General features: G+C 48.5%; 1 protein-coding gene across 10 annotated transcripts in view; it reads right to left on the reverse strand.

Annotated features, from left to right (window-relative positions):
- Positions 1-22078, reverse strand: part of STK24 (serine/threonine kinase 24) — a 116552-nt gene that overhangs the window by 32626 nt on the left and 61848 nt on the right. For 5 of the 10 annotated variants that reach the window (XM_067016613.1, XM_067016611.1, XM_067016609.1 and 2 more), the window contains one exon: positions 11657-11795. The exons of 3 other annotated variants lie outside the window; for them this stretch is intronic. In XM_067016613.1, coding sequence (XP_066872714.1) covers positions 11657-11713 — 57 coding nt within the window. In that variant the 5' untranslated portion in view covers positions 11714-11795. Of the gene's footprint in view, positions 1-6188; positions 6550-11656; positions 11796-14107; positions 14335-22078 lie in introns of those variants that run through there. 2 more of the 10 variants (XM_067016608.1, XM_067016606.1) reach the window with 2 other exon arrangements.

Raw genomic sequence — 22078 nt, forward strand, 5'->3', positions numbered from 1 at the left:
TGAAAAGATACATGTTCACAGCAGCAGTATTCACAATAGCCAACATATGGAAACACCTTAATGTCCATCAACAGATGAATGGATAAAGAAGGTATGGTACATATGTACAATGGAATACTACTCAGCCATAAAAAAGGAAATAATGCCATTTGCAGCAACACGGATGCAACTAGAGATTATCACACTAAGTGAAATAAGTCAGAAAGAGAAAGACAAATACCATACAATTTCACTTACATGTGGAATCCAAAATATGACACAAAGGAGCGTACCTATGAAACGGAAACAGACTCACAGACCTAGAGAACAGACTTGTGGTTGCCAAGGGGGAGGGGGCCGGGGTGAGCAGATGTGAGCTCTTCTGTACAGCATAGATAAACAAGGTCCTACTGTACAGCACAGAGAACTGTATTCAGTATCCTGTGATAAACCAGAATGGAAAAGAATATATTAAAAAAAGAATGTATATATGTATAACTAAATCATTTTGCTGTACAGCAATAATGAAAAGAACACTGTAAATCAACTACACTTCAATTTAAAAAATAAATTTAAAAAACAAAGAAAACAGAAAATTGAAGCAGGATAAGCATTGGAGGGGGGGTGGGTGGTACAGCCCAGCCTTCTGCTCTTTCACCAGGCCCTAAAAGGACAAGAGTGGTCCAAGACAAAGTCTCTTAGTGCTGGAAACAAGCATGGACCAAGAGAAAGGCCCCTACCTGCAAATATCAACTGACACTGTACTATTAATAAAACCTGAAATGGCACAAAGAGAAACAAATCAACTGAAGATTTCTGGATCAAATCCTTAGGAAAAAATCAAAAGCATCACTACAAATTATCCAAAAGTACTGGAAACACGACATACACCAAAAGCTATACAATACAACCAAAGATTTATTCAGAGGAACACAGTATTATACATTTTCATTACCAAGCCAAAAAAAAAAAGAAAAAGAAAAAAAACGGGGGAGGGGGGTGAGGGAGAAATTTTAAGTGTTCAATATGGAAGTTAGGAAAGAAGGAAACCTAAGGAAAACAAAGATGCATGCAAATTGGAAAAATATTAGAATGAGAAATCCACTTTTTAAAATAAACTCCAGCTACTACAATCAAGAAAAAAATAGATACCACTAATTTGCAAATATAGCAATAAAAAATTACGGATGGAAACACTTTTAAATGCAAACAGAACAGGTCACAATGTTTTATTATAATAAGTTTAAAAATCTACAATGAAATAGATGATTTCTTTGTAATGTATGAATTAAAATTTACTCAAGAAAGAAGAAACGGGTGGGGGAAGAAATGGATCAATTAACGTCCTCTACAAATATCTATATAAAGAGGAAGGAAGGAGGGAAGAAAGGATGGGAAGGAGGCAAATGATTTTGCCCTTGAATGTTTTAAAAGAACAGAATATTCTAGCAACTCTCCCGAAGCACGGGACTGTTCCTGACATCACAACGTAACACCCACACCTGGAAAAGGTTATCATCAGTACAAGAGGAGGAGGAGGAGGAGGAGGAGGAGGAGGAGGAGGAGGAGGAGGAGGAGGAGGGAGGTGCCAGGGATGCGGTGCCTCCTGGGACAGAGGGCTGTCATCTAAAGAGAGGAGTTTCTAGAGAAGAAGAAAGGTGCTTTTGGAAATGAACATTAGGTGTGAGAGTCTCCGCACAGGTGAAACGTTTGCATCGTATTTTCTACCACCACCTGCCCAGCCCCACCAGGCCTCGGGCCTGCCTGCCGGCCAGGTCTACAGTGCTTCCCAGAGGCCTGAGCCCTCCTCTGTGTCCGCTCGCTCCGTCACCATCAGAAACCTGACGGGACGAGGAGAACACAGCCAGAGCTGCTGTCCTTCCAGGCCGTCTCTCACCGCCCCCTGCCCCCGACCACCAGCGGCCCAGCCGGCTGGGGCGGGAGGAGGGGAGAGTGGAGTCCTGCACGGCCTGGGGAGAGCCGCACCCTCCTCCACCACGGGCTCCCCGAGGGCACGGCCCCGGGGCTCCTCGGGTCTTTTCCCCGCGGTCCAGCAGGTGGGGTCCCGGCCTCATCCCACAAGAGTGCGACACCGCAGCACCGCATGCTTCACCGAAGATCCTCGTAAGGAGTGTTTCACTTGATTCTCCCTGCAATCCTGTCCATTTAGGTAATCGGCTTCTTCCGCTTTACAGACGCGGATACCTCGCTAGCACGGGGACGGGGAGCAGCTGGGGCTCAAATCCAGACTTAACGTCGAGTCAGAAACCTAAACAGCAAGAACCGCAGTAACAAACATCACAGACCCTAAGCAACTTCTCAAGGATTCCAGTGAGGAAAACATGTTCTAGTGTTAACTGTTCTTAACCGGTTTCCTTTCAGAGAGCAACGGACTCTAATCTCACCGCCTGAAAAAAGACATCGGTTTACAAAACGTCTGCCTGTGACTTGCGGGATTCACACGCCCTGCTCGCTCGTGCCAAGAACAAGAACTTTTGTCCTCATGTCCTGCAACAAACTGGAAAGAGCACTGAGCCGTCCCTAAGACGCTCTCCTCCGGGTTTACGTCACAGGCTTCTCTCTCCTGGAAGAGGCCGCCTCATAACTGTGTGTGTGCGCGTGCGCACGCGCGCACGCACGTGTGTGTGTGTGTGTGTGTGTGTGTGCGCGCGTGCGCGCGCTGAGTTTCGGTAATTAAGCCCCACCCCCTCCCCGCTGGGCCCTGAGGTGCTCCTCTCTTGTGCATCAGCACATATTCGCCACAACACAGCAACAGATCTGTTAGTGGGAAGTTTCTGTGCTGAATGCTGGTTAAAAGCGAAGATGGATAAAAACATCTGCTTAAACGTAAAGATCCTTACAAGGCAATCAGGGAACTACACTTACAAATGACCTAAATCTGAGGGAACAGAAAAGAAATAACAGAGAGAAGGATGGAAAGGGTGCCCTGGGAGATGAAAGAGGAGGACTCGACTTTCCCCCCTTGCTCTGTCCTCATAAAAGAGCAAACACAACAGTCAGTGATCATAAACTGCTACGTCAAACAAGTCTGCCAGGGCTTCCCTGGTGGCGCAGTGGTTGAGAGTCCGCCTGCCGATGCGAGGGACACGGGTTCGTGCCCCGGTACGGGAGGATCCCACATGCCGCGGAGCCGCTGGGCCCGTGAGCCGTGGCCGCTGAGCCTGCGCGTCCGGAGCCTGTGCTCCGCGACGGGAGAGGCCACAGCAGTGAGTGGTCGGCGTACCGCAAAAAACAACAACAAAAAACAACAACGAAAAAAACACCACAAGTCTGCCATAATCATAAGCTAAAATGTACTCTTCCTAAAAGTGAAATACTTCTAATAATTACAAGATTATCTTTCTGCCAGGTGAAGATTTTAATGGTTATTACACAGCATATGTCAGAAATATCCACCACAAAACCATAAAACCAAAAGAAGTGATACTGAGGGCTCTGTATTAATTCTCTGATAAAGACCCAGCCCAAAGAGATCAGACAGGACTAAGTCAGAGGGCAAATATGGCTGAAAAAGAAGACTTTTATTGTGTTTTGCAAATTTAAGAGGTGCCTTCAGTGTTAAGGTAATGTTTGGAATTAGTAGATTCACGCGTAACAGATGCTGTACTTCAATGCACGGGTGGCAAATTCACATTTCTACTTTTGTCTCCATCCTTCAGGGTATTTACCATACCCTAACGGTAAACAGCTCCCAAAGTAAGGGACCTCTCCTGCAACACGCCTGCCTGCCTGCCGGCCCGGTGCCGGACTGCACCGGGGAGACGTCTCTGCTATCTGAGCTCTCGTTCCTATTTCCTTCCAATCTCCTGGCCACCTCTCTCATCTTTATTTTCTGCACAGTTCTACCCCAGAATGAACAGTTAGATAACAGGCACATGTTCTCGATGTATACAGTAAGTTCGTTAACGATGAGCTACTGGACACAGTCAAGCTGCACTGGATCAGACGTGCAAATCCGGGGCACCCTCCCTGAGGCAGCCCTGCGGGGGCGCAGACCTGAGGCTGCTGAGGAGATACAGATACGTGTCTCCTGTCCCTACACCCGACCACGACATGAACCACCACCGCCCCCAGCTCCCTTTCTGCCCCGGTGAGGCAGACTCCATCACAGCGCATAAGAGTCCACACAGCCCCATGCAGACGCCTAGAGAAGAGCCAGCCTAAGTGCTCCATCTGGCTCCTGGCAGACCGTGGTAGGTCAGTAATGGCCGTGACAACGTGTGGCTCCCAGACAGGGTCCAATAAAAGGGCCTGGTTCGAGCAGTCCATGTTTCCATGTTGAAGCAGATGTCTTTACTCACCCAAATGCCTGAAAGTCCTGCTGCGCTGTGTGGACCACTGAAAGAGAAGGAGTTCTTTCCCCTCCCCGGGAGTAAGTCCTCTCTCTTTGATTACATACCAAGCACTCCTCATTACATAATCTAAGTAAGATTTGTGATCTCATATATGATACTATTTTTTTTTTAGGAATTTACTTAGAAACATAGAAGTTTTAGAAAAGAAAGCATATGGCATAATTAATTGTTTTACCTGAATACATCAGCTGTGTTTAGATACGTCAGACGAAGGTTTGAATAGGCAGAAGATGTACGCTGAGACAAAAAGAACTAGAAATACAATTAAGACTTATTTTAAATTATAGGCAACAGCCAGAAAACAGAGTTGAGTTTCTTTTTGGTGAAGTAAAATATTTAGCCTGACTGGAATTTTAATTCATTCAACTTTCTGGATAGAAAAACATAAAACAGAGCTGCCGCCAAATGTCTTCAGGGACTCCCTTCAATTACACTAGGACAGTGTGTTCAGGGGAGAGAAAGGAATCCACGGTCCCCACCCCCTGAAACGTCTCCACGTTCTCTATTATCTTTGGTGCTGAGCCGACCTTTTTTTCCCCCGTGATGGAAATGAAACGTATTCCCCCTGCGATTTCAAAGCAAGATTTACTCTGCGATTAGTTTAGTCCACCCAGAAGTAACTTGTTTTGCTTCTACCCGCGGTCACCCTGGAGTCTGATACAAAGGGCTCCCTGTATCTTTTCTGTTTTTCCCAGAAACCCAAGGACAGATGCTTGCAAGCTAAAAATCACTCTCGGAGAAAACAGATGTTCTTTTCCCTCTCCCAGAAGTTGCAGCTGTTCCAGGCCCACGGGGAATGCGGCAGATGACTTCCAAATGGCAGTGGAAGCTGGGAGGGTGGCTGTCACAGTGTGGGCACGGGGCTTCCCCGACGTGGCTGAATGACTGCGCAGATCACTGCGGGGAAACGAGGGCCCCGCTAGCCTGGGGGTGGCAGGAAGCTCACGAGAACCAAAGACACCCTTGTCTCTACACTTGGGATCAGCGAGTCTGATGCCCAAGACTAACTACACCAGGCAGCAAAAGTGGAGGCAGACTGTTAAAGTCCTAGCCGGAGGCACCAGGATAAAGCTTTTGTTTGTTGCTCAGAGAACGGCAATCCTCAAGGAAGAAAGGCAGCCTGACTGCACCACCAGGGCAGACGGAGGCCGGGGCTCCTGCAGAGGGAGAAGCTGTCCTCACAGAGCTGCAGGATGCCGGACGGGCCGTCGCTGCCAGTTCTTCGTGCAACCAAAGCCGGCGACTAAACAACTGAGCGCCCATGGACTCTGCGTCCCCGGGACGGGCTCTGCCCTGGGCCAGCACTGGTGCTTCCCTCTGGGTGTGGACCGACAATCTGGCCGCTCTCCACAACATAAGAAAAACAATCCAGCATCTGGGAAACTGCCGCTCAAAGGAAGCTTTGAAGAGCTGCGCGTCTGATCACGTTTATGAAAACGTGCGTGAAATTTCCTCCATTTTCAGAGACTCTACCTTCTCATATTCACGTCCCTTACGAAGAAGCATAAGCCCCAAACCCATTTTCTTTAGACATTATAGCATATTAATTGGGGCCGACAAAGAGCGAACATAGACAGCAGCAGCACGGATGCAGGGCAGATATTTGGAAGGAACTCTGAAATCAACCGTGTTTAAAAAGAACAAGCCAAAAACCTAAGAGGAATCACAAACAGACGAGGAGATGGACAAATCGTACCGTTTCCTGGCACACATCCCACTCTCCCCGCCAAGTTTTAATATACTGAGAGTCTAACAACGTGAGGTCGAGCATTTCTAGAAGCAGCAGGCATTTTCCAGATTCCTCTCGACTCGGGAGGCAGGTGGCCCCTTTACCTCAAATGATGAGTCACGGTCCCTGAAGACGGGATCAGGAGAAAGAGCCGGAGGCAGAGCTCCCCGACCCGCCAGCTCCTCGGCCTCTGCCCGCACTTCTGTGGCCCCCAACGCCGCTCCGTCCTCGGTGCCCCCGGGAGAAGGCCACAGGGCAGGCGCGGGAAGGCTTCTCCCACAGTGACCTCGGTCCCCCAGTGGCACCAGCCGCCTGCGGGAGCGGGCTGTGCAGAGATGGGCCATCCCGCCTGCTGGACGGCAGGGACGGCACGCGGGAGCCTCCAGGCCCGGGCAGCGGGAGCCCCGTGGCACGAGGCTCTGTGGGCCCCTCCCGGGCTGCCGCCCAACACCCCCTCGGGGGCGGGAGGGCCGGCCCAGCCCAGCTGCCCCTGCTCCCCTGCCGGCAGGGCCGCGGGAGGGGCTGCAGGAGCGACTGGACAAGAAGGGGAGGCAAAGCGCCCCAGCGAGCCGCTGGCGAAGAGCGTGCCAGTAACTCCGTCTCCAGATTTTCCGTCTCTCAGAGGCCACCGGTGATTTCACCAGGCCTTTGACACGGATCCCTCGAAGACAGCTTCAAACAAGGGCTGACGTTCCTGACGTGTTCACCCCTTTGAAGCCCGAGCACGTTTCCAAGGCATCTTTGACGCGTGGCCTGCAGGGAGGGGACCCTGCACCTCGGCAATTCAAATCGGGTTGTTCACAAACACAGTCTGGCCACAGCCCTGAGATCCCCGTTCAGGGGTGGGGTGGGGCACTGGCAGGCTTTAAAGGCCCCTGCGTGTTCCGGCTCTAAGTTACTACTGCCTCTGGATTAAATAAGCACCTTCCAGTCAATCCCTTCCTAATGGGAACGCTTGTGACGCACGCAGACCTGGCTCATGGGAGGGAAGAAGTGCCTGCTCCGCAGGCTGAATGTGGAGTTGCCAGGGGACGTCCTAGGGGGACCGTCCCGGCAGGTGTTTCTCTAAGTGGATCTGAGGCCTAGGGAGAGTCCAGGCAAGGCCCTGAGATTTGGAAGCTTGGGCAGCAGTGAAAAAAGACCCTGGACTGGATAAGTGTGCAAGAGACTAGATGTGTGTGTGTAAAAGGACAAGCAGGAAAAGGAAGCCAAGCACTAACGGAAACCAAGGAAAAGCAAGGCAAATGAGACACTAGGAATTCCCGTCAGAGGAGGGCTGCCTCGTTCCCCAGACCTGAGGGGCCCATGGCTGCACTGCACCCCAAACAAAGCGGCTTATTAACCTTCGAGGGTTCCTTTAAATGAACAAAAAGGTGAACCACACCCCACCTGGGGCAGAGAAAATCTTAGAAACGTCTTTAGCAAGCTTTTGTGAAAAGTCGAGACAAAAAGATTTTAGGGAAATGTGGTATTCCTCACCCCCCGCCACCACCAAGCCCCCAACAATTTCTGTTAGGATTGTACGCCTACCATAGGCTTCAGCGCTTGTGATCTTTGTGTTTCCCAGGGAACGAGACACGCACAAATACTTTTACAGCTTATTTTCCCTCAAATCCCACAGTTTCACTCAGAAAACTATCTACTGAAAAATAAAACTGTTTAAAACGTTAACATGCTATTTCAGTAATTGCCTTTTGTATCACGCTTCGTGGTCCTTTGTCAATTTATCCAGTTTTTAAACCACCAACATTTAAAGGAATGCTTTTCTAAAGACGGCATACTAGCAGGAGACCCACAGAAAGCTGTTACTTGGTGCTAACTTGGCATCTCCGGACTTATGTTCTTAACTACAGTGGATGCCTTCTAAGGCTCATCTTCCCAACTGCTGACAAGAGAAGCTACTTCCAGAGGGATCCGTCTGGGGATTTTATAGAATTGAAACTTACCATGAGAGACAGAGAGAGACAGAGAGAAAGAAGGGTCCCACCAAGAAACAGATTTAGGAAATGCCACATATTAAACTTCCCTTCAAGGCTCAGAAGCTCTGAGAATACTGTAACAGAAACCCACTAGACCCAACACGTCCAAACATCTCATCGGGTAGCACCTACTAACATCTTCAAGGAGGGGGCTCATCCAGAAACACTCCCTTAGCTCGAACCCACCTTCAGAGCCTTCCAGCAGGTAGAGAGCAGCTCTCCAGTCAGTGTGAGAGCCTCCCCCATCCACCCCGCCCCCCGCCAATCTGTGGAGCCCAATTATGTGCCAATTGTGTGATACAAGTGAGATTCAGCCTACAGACAAAGACTGAATAGGCCCGCATACAGTGTGAGGGATACTGGTGGCCAATTTCACTATTCAGACTCATGAGATCCATGGGATGCCCACGCTTCTTGATGACCCGCCTAGACTTTTACAGTCACACACCTCAACGTCCTCTAGCGCCCACACCTTTCCTTACCACACACAAGGAGTAAAACATGTATATCCATGTCAGACTAGCCAAGAGACTGTCTTTCTAGAAAGAGTCTGGTGACTCAAATTATTGCTTAAACTTTGAAATGAGAATACAAGAAAAAAAAAAGAGAGAGAGAGCGAGCAAGGGAAACCACAACAGAGGGCTCCAACAATGCTTATATCACATCATTCACACCTCTTCCATGTGGTTTGAAACTCTCGAGTCTCTGATTAACCAAAGGGACGAAACACAGTTCGATTTTCAGGAACCAGGGTGGGGTTCACGTGCACAGCCTCGCAGGAGTCCCCGAGGTGGCCGGCCAGGAGGAGGAGCCCGGGGGAGCTGCAAAGAACCTGCATGCGCCCTCCTCCCGCCCCCCGGAGGCCCCTCCTCCTACTCCGCAGCAAGGGGGGTGGCAAGGGGGGGCACTGGGCACGGCCGACAGAGGCAGGGAGAGAACCAGGGCAGCAAAGAGGCGAAACCCACGTCTGTCAAATGTTTCCAGCGTAATTCTTTTTTTTTTTTTTGGAGCAGACGACCACGCTAGCTTTGTAACAAACTAGGGGAACTCAGTGCATGTATGCAGTTGTCTGTTGTGGTCGAATACAGTTCAAACTAAGTTAGCTGACCTTGAACAACACTCCTCTCCGGCCCTGCGGTGAGACCAGCACACACGAGTCACACGTGTTGGCGCCCACCTTGTGTGGCTTTCCCTTCCCCCTCCTTCAGTCGGGCGTCTTTATTACCACAACCCCCCCTGCTGTCTCCCTCCTCCTGGACTGGGGCCCCGGCCACCGGGGCACTTATTCGGGTTGATAACTGCCTGGTTATGCATCTCCCTCCTTCACCAACCAAAGAAGGTGCAGGTGCAGAGCCCACCCCTGCACCCCTGGCCCAAGTGAGGCGGGGCAGCAGGGCTCCGAGTGCCCAGAAGCAGGGAGGCCCGCGACACGGCGGCAGGGGGGACAGCTGACGCGAGGGCCCGGGACCCTAGAACCTGGGCCTTATTAGCATCAAGGGAGAGGACGACCTTCGGACACAAAGGAACACAGAACGCGCTGCGGCAGGGAGAGGGAGCGCTCGGAATCCCCGGGACTTTCTGCACACGCACAAAATCCCACCAGCAGTTCTTAAAAAGCAAACACCCGTGGGCTTCCCTGTGGGGAAAGACACTTCAAACCCCAAGTCATGAAGGGCTCACACGCCTCACTGAATACGTTGGAAACATTGTCCGCTCATTTTTTTTCAGTATGGCACAAGCGAACACTAGTTACATGTGCTCTAGGGGGGGCCAGTCCTAAACCCACCTGCCAAAGATCCCCGTTTACCACGAGTGCTTTTTAGAAACAAGGTAAAGATGGACCCCACACACACACACACACACTTGTGGCGCACGCAGGAGGGCCAAGAGACCCGGTCAGCCTTTGCGCAAAGAGGACAGCAGAAAGTCAGGCTACGAACGTGCCGCTCCTGTTGACAGGGACTCCGACGGACCAGTTCTAATTTCCCGAATGTCACACAGAGGCAGAAACTTGACCAGAACCAGAAAAAGGAATATCAAACTTGGTTCGCTATTAAACCAAGAAGCGAAGCCAGAACTGAATTCACTTAAGAACCGCGAGTTCCTAACCTCCTGCTCTCACATGGAGATTGGGTTGGTACCGGCTCCCTTTCATTAAAGCTGCTGCCGACAGTGCACGAAAGAAAGAGCAAGGGGCTGCAGATGGCTTAATGCACCTCTGAGAAAGCAAACACAATAATACGCGGGACCTGGAAAGTGAAAGAACGTGTAAGAACCAGGAGATGACCTTCCCAACGCTTCCCGCGCTCGCCAGAGCAAGCGCAGCTCCGAAGTGGGCCCGGGGGCTTAAGCAGGGCATCCTCACAACAGTCAGAAAGATGATCTTCACGGGCTGGAATAAGTTACCTGCGCCCCCCCTCCCCCGACTAAAGTTAACAACGAAGATGTTTCCTTTCTTAAAAACATGCACAAGTTGTCACAGAGGAAATGTCGGCGGGGAGGCGCCTCCCTGTTCCTCATGACACGAGTCACCCCCTGCAGTGACTCCCACTGACCAGAGCTGCCAGCAGCCCCTCCACGCGGCCCCTCGTGCTCTAGAACACAGCCCTGCAAAAACCAGGCCCCCGAGACCTCGCAACCCCGCACAGCCAGCAACCCCGCACCGCCCACCGGCTCGCCCTGCTCGGCACTGTCAGAAAAGGGGAAGTGAGGTCCATTGGCAAAGCCAGAAAGATCGCACTCGGGCTAAGACCCATTTCTCTCAGCAGCCATACCTCCCCTTGCAAAGTTTTACATTCAACCAGTATCAGTGAAACTTGACTCCCAGCACCTTTTCCCAGGGAGACAAGTGAAAATTTCTCCTCTTTTCAACCGGAAACCTAAGCTCTTAAAGACAAAAACCAAAACAACAACAAAACTTTGCTAGGAAATACACTAATATTTTCTGCTGCATCTACTCCTTGAAGAGTAAAGCAATACGGCAGGAGGACACGGGCTCTGCCAGCAGCAACCAAGCCGATCCAGGGCTGCAGTCCACTCCTAGGGAGCCGAGGCGTTCCGGCCCACCGTGCCTTCCCTGGCTCAAGGTCTGGAGCAACACCTCCTAGAATCTGAGAGCTTGGCCTCCGATCCGCACACGCTGGCCCGAGACTCAGGCGGGGGACCCACCACAACAGGTGACGGCAGCCCCGTCAACAGTGTCCCCCCAAATCAGGCAAGAAGGGAAACAGACTCTGCGCAGACTTGTCCCCAAAGCCACAGCGGCTCACAGTGACCAGAGTGAAGCCCGATGTGCAGTGAACTACAGACACAGAACCACAAAGGCCGGACCGCGAGTTCACGGGCACCGTCTCAGGGGAATCCCTGTCCTCCACCGGAGAAAGCGGCCACGGCTGCCTCGCGATCCACTCATTCCTAAGCCCCGCAGAAACAGGGCTGCCCGCCACCTGATGAGGCAGAACCCTAGCCCCGGCTGGAAACAAGAGAGAAAGCCTCGGGGCCTCTGACCCACGTGCACGAGGTATGGGTGGGGGCAGAGCTCGGGCTGACCAGGAGGGCGCACGTCTGCCTGGGCGGCACCGACAGCAGCTTACCTCCGTGGAAGTCTGTCCACGCTGGGGGCACGTGCCCACTGTCCATCGGGCTGCCATCCCTTTGAGGAGAGGGAGACATGGATGGGAGCCGAGGGATCTTCTAAAGGCAAGTTCTTACCGCAAGCTGGCCCAAAGGTCCCTGCAATCAAAGAAATCATTGTGGTTTTGCATTTGGCATATTTATGCCCCTTTTCTTCTAGGGACAAGTCTGTCAGCCTCTGAATGGATCTCCGCTTTCAGAACGCAAAGTGTCCGGAAATACAGCTCCACCTAGGTAAGGGATACAGGAGATGGGAGAAGGGCAAGGGGTCTTCAAGGCACACCCTGGTGCAGAAAGCGAGCGTAAGGGCATTTTCCTCTCAAAAAAGAGCCAGAAATCAATTGTTACTTCTAAAGAACCAACGTTTTCTACCAAATATTTCAACACAAGCAAACTCCACCTCTTCATACCGGTCTAAAAAATGTGACCAATAATGACTCCAAAGTCTACACGGCACTCTACACCAGCCCTAGCTAAAAGCAAGGGAAAAGGCTTCTATATGTGATAGGTGATTAGCTTCTTCTATAAGCGCTGGTCTATCATCAACGTCGCCACTGGCCTAGCCCCACTGACTCCCATCTGTGACAGGGAAGATCCATTAGACCGCATTGGAGCAGGTAATCAGAAAGTCAGTCTCACACTGAGTCAACAAAAAAATCATCAAAGTCCAGGAAACTACGTTAAATAGCTAATCCAGTGTAACAAAAGCTTGGTCTACTTAACAGGTTACATAAATTGCTTTTAGCAATTCAACCTGCAGTAAGCCAACCACCACCCAATGCCAAAACATCAATACTTCCCAACTAACTGCACAGCTAGCAAAGCTGTCTGTATATATTCTACTGCATATAGTATCAATTTCCTTCTTTTCAAAAAATGCCCCTTTCCTTCAAAGAAATGCCTGAAGATACTGGATAGCTGCCACTGCAGTAACGCGAATAACAGAAATCAGAACACTGTTTGGTCACCTGCGCGTCAAGCGTACAAAGAGAGGAGGCGTTTCACAGGCGACCACAGAACCGTCCTCAGCTGAGGAACAAGACAGGCGGCGCCAACAGGACAGCTGCGGGACCACCAAACCAAAGGGGGGTTCTTGGCAGAGACTGGGCGCAAGCAGGGGGGTGGGCGGGACGGGGCCGGCCCGCAGGGCTGGCGGGATGGCGGCTCTGGCCGCTGAGGCAGCTCCAGGGCCGCGAGGGAAGCCAGGTGGCCGGCACCGCCGGGGACTCTGCAGCATCGGCTAGGCTTCTGATCTCCGTCAGAGGGGCCACGGCTCCTGGAACAAATGCAAATTCGTGCGTCCGACACACACGAGCTACAGAGTGAACATCAGCTCTGCGCTGGAGATCGAGTAAAACAATTTCAAGAATTTCTCCGTTGGACTACCTGGGAAATAAGGTGGCAGTAAATCAAAATTCCACACTGGGACAGTACGGCCCTTTGAAGACGACATCTTCCAGCCTCAGAACCACGGCAAGCGTGACGCGGTGACCCCGGGCCAGGAGCCCGCAGGTCCCCCGTCGGGCTGAGCTGCTCAAACCTCTGGTGGGCGCCGCACGGCTGCGTGGAAGGGAACGCAGACGCGCGAGCCGACGCCCGATTCCACAGAACGGTGGTAGCGGACGGTGGACGCTGCAACACCGGCCACGGCAGCCGTCGAGGGCGGGACCCACGGAAGCCTCCCTGTCCAGCCCTCTCCCTTCTCGGGCCCCTGGCGCTGGGACTCTGGGAAGCCCGCGCTCCTTCCAGCCCCAGAGGAAAACCCTGCTTGGTGGGAGCTGACAAGGTGGCCTCTCCGTGCCACAGTTTTCTGCTCTAGAGGACAAGAGGCGGGGTGGGGCCAGGGGCCTCCAACGCCCTTTCCCGCTCTAACAGCCTGGGATTCCAACTTCTCTGTGCGCGAGGAGTGTTTCCCGAAACGGCAAGCTAAGCTGAATCAGATGGATAAGAACTTAAAAGATCAAGGTGTCCGATCTCTCTCTTTTGCAGGTAAGGACACAGCTCCGACAGCAGGCGACAAGCCACACTGCTGGCTTAACTCAGAGCCGAGACCGCATCTTCAGAGGTAGGCAGACGGTCTCCAGATCTCAAACTCGGGGTCAGAATGGCTAGAAAAGTATGGACAAGTGACAGATACGGTACAAAGCAAACCATCGCACCCCACCCCCACCCCGCCCTTTCTAACTAGGCTTCATCTCCAGCTTGCTTATGATTTTTCCCAAAACCCAACCTGCAGACGTCTCCCCCCAGTCCCCAAACTTCTGTTTCCAGTCAAACTGGAGCTGCAATATCCCACCAACCTACCTGGCCCAAAACGCGGAGGGAAGGTACTGAAGTGCAACTTAAAACCAATGTATGAGGAAGATTTAACATTACAGTAAATTCAGAAACATAAAGAACTGTGTGCTCACCAAGGCTGTCCAAGCCACCCCGGAGCCCCCCTTCTTCCCACGGCCTCCTGCCACTGAACGGTGCTCCTGTGTGTCTCGGGCCGACCCCAGCAAAGGGAGAAACAATTCCGTGTTGCACACACAGAAATGAGGACCACACAGGGCCTCTCCCAGCTGCCACCCGAGAGACTCTGAGGCATCAACCCACAAGCCGTCCCTCCCTGCCGGTTCCAAAACACAAACATCTCAACTCAACACACAAGCCAGCACACGGTGTTCTCAGCTGTCACTCTGAGCCGCGTCAGTCCTCCACCCCAGAACCCAGAGAAAGTTGAGGAGCCGAGATGCAGAACTGCCAGCCCAGGAGTGAGTCAATACTCGATGATCCACTGAGCAACCTGCTAAAATGCTGCCTCGGCGTCCTTCCTGACCCATGACCAGGAAAGAGATACTGCGGAGGGAATCGGCCATGGGGACTCTGTCCAAGGCCAGGTCAGGTTCTATTTTCCTGCTCTATCTGTGAGCACGATGCAGAACGCAAGAGAACAAAACCGACACGTAACGGAAGGGGACTGGGCAGCTCTCAGCTAATAAAGCAACTCTCTGAGCCTCTTGGCAACAGCAACTAGAGAAGACTTTCCCTGCTCTATGAAACCAATTTTTTTTTTTCTCAGAAATTAGAAAGGGCACACTTTAGATCTGGCTAATTGACATCTACTTACATCAAGACTGAAAGAGAAAAATCACACAACTATCTTTAAAATTACAGGAAAAAAAGTATGTGCTCTTGTTTGTTTGTATAAAAACAAGACCAAAAAAGTCTAACCAGGAATAGAAGCAGACTTCCTTAATGGAAAAACAAACAAACAAAAAGGAGGCCACACATCAAAATTCTATAGCAAATACCATACTTATTAAAGAAAAATTTAAGATGCATTTCTTTAAGGTCAAAAACAAGACAGGTGTATCGCTCCCGTCACAGCCAGTCAATAGTCTAGAGGTCACGGCCAAAACACAGGATGCAAGTCGGTGGTATGAATGGACGGGAGCACAAGAAACCATCATTGTTTGCAGATGTGAACATATGCATAGAAAACTAATGAGTTCAGCAAGATTGCCAGAAACGATGTGAGAAAAAAAAAAATCATACTCATTCCCTTAAACTAAGCAATAACCAATCCGAAAATATAGCTCTCAAAATAGCAATAAAAACTACGTGCCTAGGAACCAGCACGATCTTCATTTTTAAACTTTATTAAAGCTCACACAGACAACCTAACCAGAAAACAGGCATTCATAGTCAAGGATGGGATGACTTCAGATGTCAATTCTCCTCAAAAATCAATGCTTAGGGACTTCCCTGGTGGCGCAGTGGTTAAGAATCTGCCTGCCAATGCAGGGGTCACGGCTTCGTGCCCCGGTCCGGGAAGATCCCACATGCCGCGGAGCAACTAAGCCCATGTGCCACAACTACTGAGCCTGTGGCGCTCTAGAGTCTGCAAGCCACAACTATTGAGCCCACGTGCCACACCTACTGAAGCCCACGCGCCTAGAGCCCACGCTCTGCAACAAGAGAAGCCACAACAATGAGAAGCCCGCGCACCGCAACCAAGAGTAGCCCCCGCTCGCCGCAACTAGAGAAAGCCTGCACACATCAACGAAGACCCAACGCAGCCAAAAATAAATAAATTAAAAATAAAAATCTTCCTGGGTTGGGACATATGGTTAAAAAAGAAAAAAAAAATCAATGTTTAAACTTCAGTAAGATTTTAAACAGAAAATGTACAAACTCATTCTAAAACATGTAGAAGAACAAAAGTCTTGAAAGACCTCATGTACTCTTTAAAAGCAGCAAAATTTTTTGGATGTATGTGGGCAGAGGTGGAGACCGTTATCACTCCAGATATTACGACCTAAAACAAGACCAAGGTAATAACAATTCACATACACACAGACCATGAATGATACTGGCCCAGGAAAATAAAACAGAAAATCCAGAAATAGACCTAGACACATATGAGACTTTGGTATATGATATAACATCATAAGCAAGTGGGGAAAATACTGTTTTATACAATAGTGTTAGGAAACTTATCTCTACATGGAGAAAAATAAAATCCCTACTTCAAATTGTATACCAGACAGATAAAAGATCTAAATGTAAAAGGCAAAATTATAAAGCCAATAAAAGAAAAAAAGTTTAATATATTTTTAACCTTAGGAAACAAGTAGGTTCCTTAAACAGGATCCCAAAAGCAGAAATCAGAAGGTAAAAACTGATGGATTTAACTACATTAATATTAAGGATTTTTTTTCAACGAGACACCTTGAAGTTAAAAGAAGTATAACAGTCAGAGAAAATACTTGTGGTATCTAAAACTTATACAGAATAACTTCAATATACTTACCAACCACTAAAACACAGGAAAGCCAATGGAAAACTAAAAAAATATGAACAAAATTCAACAGAGTAAGAAATCCCAAGGGCTAAGAATATATGAATAGGGCTTCCCTGGTGGCGCAGTGGTTGAGAGTCCGCCTGCAGATGCAGGGGAGACGGGTTCGTGCCCCGGTCCGGGAAGATCCCACATGTCGCGGAGCGGCTGGAACCGTGAGCCGTGGCCGCTGGGCCTGTGCGTCCGGAGCCTGTGCTCCGCAACGGGAGAGGCCACAGCAGTGAGAGGCCCGCGTACCACCAAAAAAAAAAAAAAAAAAAAAAAAAAAAAAAAAAAGAATATATGAATAGACACTCAAACCTACTATTAATAGAAATGCAAATAAGCATAAGAAAATACTATATTGTACTTACGGGATTGGGAAAAATTCAGAAGTTGTATATCAATGTCGACAAGGGAGGAGACAATCGAGGCCCAACATCACTAGCCATGAGGGGAATGCAAACCAAAACCACAATGAGATACCACTTCGCACCCCCTACGGTGGCCATAATCAAAAATGCAATGAGGATGTGGAGGAATTAGAACCCTCACTCACTGCTGGTGGGAATGCAAAGTGATGCAGGTGCTTTGGAAAACAGCCTGGCAGTTCCTCAAAGGGTTAAACACAGGGTTACCATGTGACCCAACAATTCCACTCCTAGGCATATACCCAAGAGAAATGACAACATGTCTATACAAAAACTTGTACACTAATGCTCATGGCAACATTATTCCATTATAATAGCCAAAAAGTGGAAACGGCCCAAATGTTCATCAACTGACGAATGGGTAAATAAAATGTAATATATCTATACAATAGAAATTATTCAGCAATAAAAAGGAATGAACAGGCAAACCTATACGGAGACAGAAAGCAGATAAGTGTTTGCCTGGGGCTGGGGAAGCTGGGAGGAAGTGGGGAGTGACCAGTAACAGGCACGGGGTTTCCACATCAGATGATGAAGATGTTCTAAAGTTCACTGCAATGGCGGCTACAACTCCATGAATATACTAGAAACCACTCAACAGTGCATTTTAAGTGGATGAATTGAATGGCATGTGAGTTATATCTCAATAAAGCTTTTCTTTTTTAAAAAAAGGGAGAAAGAAGAACCAGCAGAAAAAACTCCCACTGCTAGTGTGAATGTAAACGGGTGAAGCTATCCTGAACGACATGGTAGTGTAGGGGTGGGAACCGGCATATCTGGGGGGGGGGGGCGCCCCAAGACCCATCAGCTGTATTAATAAGTGTCCTACTCCAGAGTGCTGCACAAGTAAGTCATAAGAAAAGATACTCAAAGTCCTAAGTCATTACGGAAAATGCAAATTCAAACCCTAATGGGATACCATTACACACCTGCTAAAATGGCTAACCTGAAAAAACTGACATATCCAAGTGCTGACGGGAATGTAAACTGACACAGACACTGGAGAATTAGCCAGCAGTCCTAAGTCTAGGTGTTTACCCTGGGGAAATGAAAACTTACGTTCATACAAAAACTGCACATGAATGTTAGTAACAACATTCTTCTTCACCGCCCAAATATGGAGACAAACCAAGTGCCCTTCAATAGTCAACATAGTATATAATATGCTATAGTACTATCTATCTATATATATATATACACACACACTATACTATAGTACTATATATATATACACACACTATACTATAGTACTATATATATATACACAATACACATTACATATTGTACGTGTATACAATAGTATATATAGTAGGTATATATTCCTACAACGATACACCATTTGACAGTAAGACGGAACAAACGTTTGAAACACGCACAGATCCCAAACACGTTACGCTAACTGAAGAAGACAGTAACAAAAGGTGTTTGATTCCATTTATATGACATTCTAGAAAAGGTAAAACCACAGGGACAGAAAACAGATCAGAGGTTGCCAGGGATTGAGGGTGTGGGGGGAGAGATGGCCAGGAGTTCTTTGGGATGTTGGGATTGTTCTGTATCCTGCGTGTGCTGGTGGTTTTAAGAATCTACAAATGCGTTAAAAGTGTGTAGAACTGTAAGAATTATACACCCGAGAAAGTTAATTTTATTGTGTGCAAATGGTAAATAATTATGTGGTAGGAGAAAATAAACTCATACGTAATACATAAACAACGTTTTATCTACTCAAGACATACATATTCAAAGACATATCAAAACGTGTCCTACAAAAGAGAAGGCTGGTAGAGATAAAGGATGAAATAATAAAAAATAATAAAACAGAAGAAGCTTTACATAGATCGATGATGATGGTGCCACAAACTGAAAAATATGAAAACACAGCTCAACTCTCCCTTATCTGATGTCCATAAATGGCAAAGGGGAAAAGAAATACAATACGTAAATGACACCTGACTCAACGGAACAGGCCACTTGATTGGCTGGGCAGTCGGTTCAAAGCCCAGAGGGGCTGTAGGAAGCAGAGCTGTGCTTTAGCACCAAGAATAACACACCAGGCTTAAAACAACAACAAAAAACTGAAGATACACACAGGAAAAAAAAAAAGCCAGGTATCAACATCTCACTTGTTTTTTTGTTTTTTTTTTTTCCATTAATGCTACTCTAATGACCAAGGCCAAAAATGAAAAACAGATTGTTACTTCTGACCTTGGTCATCCATCCGTTTTCGAGAAAACAATGCCAACTGCTGGCCATAAGGACCTCCAGGTATACAGCTCCACTCCCAATGTCAAGGAGCGTCCCGGGGGAATATTAAATAACTCTGTAGTAAATGCAGCGTTCAGGGAGCATCACAATTCCTGTCAAGACAGCCTGCAGTGAGGGAATGTCCCCTCTCACTGTGGTGAACTGCATCCCTAGGAAAGCAGACCAGTGTTGCTTTCTACTGCTTTACTCAAGGAAGCCGAGTTTAGGACGAGCGCTGGACAGAAAGCGCCACGGTCAACACCTAGGTGGACAATCCTCACTGTTACGTTCGGAGGACTCCTCACAGCCTTTGTTCGATCTCACCTCCAAACAAAGGTACCCCGGAGAAGCATCTTTTGGATCCACTCTCCCCAAAATGCTGTCTGGGGTTTCTTGTGAGCCTGGCACACAGGCTGCACAGCTCTGAGCAACACAAAATCACTGTCCAAGTTTGGACACGTGCTACTCACAGCGCTCGCAAAGCTCACACTTGCTCCGGCCACAAAAACTGCGTGGGAGTAACCAAGGTCTCTGAGGCTACTGTCTTAAGTACTCTGTGGGCCATTCCAAGAAACCCCAAGGCCAGCCCTGGAAACATTGTTCCTTCTATATTCTGGGACCAAAGACCACCACCCGTTCCACAGGGCAGCGCTTTCTCAAGCAGCACTGAGCACCTGGGCTGGTGATTCTTTGTAGCAGGCCTGTCCCGTGCACCGCAGGACGTGTAGTAGCATCCCTGGTCCCCACCTACTGGGTGCCAGCAGCACCCCAGCCCCGCCCCGTCGTGACAACTGAAAACGTCTCCAGACACAGCCACCTGTACCTTCAGTGCAGGAGGGTACACGTGGGGCAGTCAGCAAGAGGCACAGAGAGGTACCCGTACTATGTTTAGGTGGCCTGGCCCCAAAGTCACGAGCTCCTGTCACAACCCCAGATCTGCCTTCTCCGTATGGCACAGCCCGCCTTTCTCCTCTGCCCTCCACGCTGGGCATCTTGACCCCAGTTCAGTCAAGCTGCAGTCGCCGTTCCACGTGCACGACACCATCAGTACCTGACTGCTTTCATCTCCAGGAGAATGTGCCGGGCTCTATCTTCGGGAATAGGAAAGAAGTGAATGAGACAGGACCTGGGTGCTTTTGGAAGAAGCCCTGAGGCAAAGGAGAGTCCACACACACCAGGCACACATCTCAGCTCAACTGCCTCCCAAGACCGATAACCCACCTATGTTCCTCACCGTGTCTAAAACCAGAGGTCAATACAAGAGGAGGATCTGCCATGGGGCAGTCAGGAGGGAGGTGAGTGAAGATAAGTTCAGACAGTGTGCCCTAACAGACACGTTCATTATCACGTGGCTACACGAGTAATTCTTCTCTGAGCGATAACGAGATCATAAAATTATAATACAGTATGCGCAAGGGAAAGAGTATAGTTTCGTCTGGGGTTTTTTTTGGATATAAAGCATAAGAGGCTGATTATCTTCTATTGCCCAAGCTAGGATGCTTCTGAAAGTAAAGAGTCAGCTATTAATAGTCATGCTGGGGGCAAGAAGTGAACACAGGGGGTGGATGGCAACCTCCTGAGAAGGCCCATTCACAAAGACACCAGCCATTTATATAAACATTTTCTCACTTCTTTCCCTAAGCATAAAATGGTTGGGATTTCTGTTTCGTCAGGAACTACTTACTACTTTCCCTTTGGGGAAGGAAGGAAAAGGGGAAAAACAGCAAATCAGAAGTCCAAAGAACATCACTTTAAAAAGTTACCCCCAAGTGTGTCTCACGTCCGTAACACACACCGCAGCAGAATCACCTGTACTTACATACGACACTAAAACACATAAAGGGACATTCCTGTATTCATTTTCTGGCGAATCCAATTGGTAAAACTACCCTAAAGGCTTTCAGGAACTGAAGAAATACAAACTCTTAAGTCAAGGATCTGAACCCACTATGAGACAGCTACTCACTCAATGGACACGTTCCCTTAATAGCGAAACTACAACAAAAATGACTCTAGGACAAGTAAAGGTTTGATAAACACAGTTTTGTTTTGTTTTTTTGCCTTGTTCCTGATTTGCTTTGGTGAAACTGGCCTGATGTTTGAGAGTATTAAATAATTTATTATAAAAGAAAATGATAACCCTGATTTTTAGTATGCTAATAATGTTCTTACAACGCATAAATTTTGAGTTATTTGGCCAAATAACTTTTCCCTTAATTAAAAACAATTCTTAAATTAGCACTTACTAAAAATCCCCTAACATGCCAGGCACTTTACCCATCTGATCTCAATCTCTGTAGTACTCCTGTAAGATAGGTATATTTATCTGCATTTTGTCCTTGAGGAAGTCAGCAGCTTGAGAAACATCCAGACAGTTAAGTTAACTGTACTAGGGTCCAAAACTAAAATCCTGGCTTATAACTCTAAGTGAATCTCAAAGTAGAGATTCTAAAAGGCAGGCAATCTCCCCAAGACCAAAAAAAACCCTTAAGAGCTGTGTTGCTGAATGGAATGAGTAGCTCTCGTGAGTGCTGCTTAAAAAGAAATCAGGCTCAGACGCCTCTATAGCACCTCACTGTCCACTGTTACGATCTTATCATGTCTTCACTGCCTAACTTAAAAATAAAACCAAAAAAGTCTCTCTCTCTCTCCTGCACACCATCCCACCCTCTACGCTTTCACTGTGACCTTGTAGACGGTATTTTTGCGGTAAAAAGCTCCAGTGGTATAATGGTTGGGATACGAAGGCTTCTGGTTGATATTCTAGCTGGTTTAATTTCCCCAAAATTAAGCAAACTACAGCAAATGAAGTTCTTCTATGGCATGTGAATCTTCAAGACCTTTCCAGCCCTCCGATTCATCAATACAAACGTACGTTTACA

The sequence above is a fragment of the Kogia breviceps genome, chromosome 16 (assembly GCF_026419965.1).
Source record: "Kogia breviceps isolate mKogBre1 chromosome 16, mKogBre1 haplotype 1, whole genome shotgun sequence".
NCBI lineage: Eukaryota > Metazoa > Chordata > Mammalia > Artiodactyla > Physeteridae > Kogia > Kogia breviceps.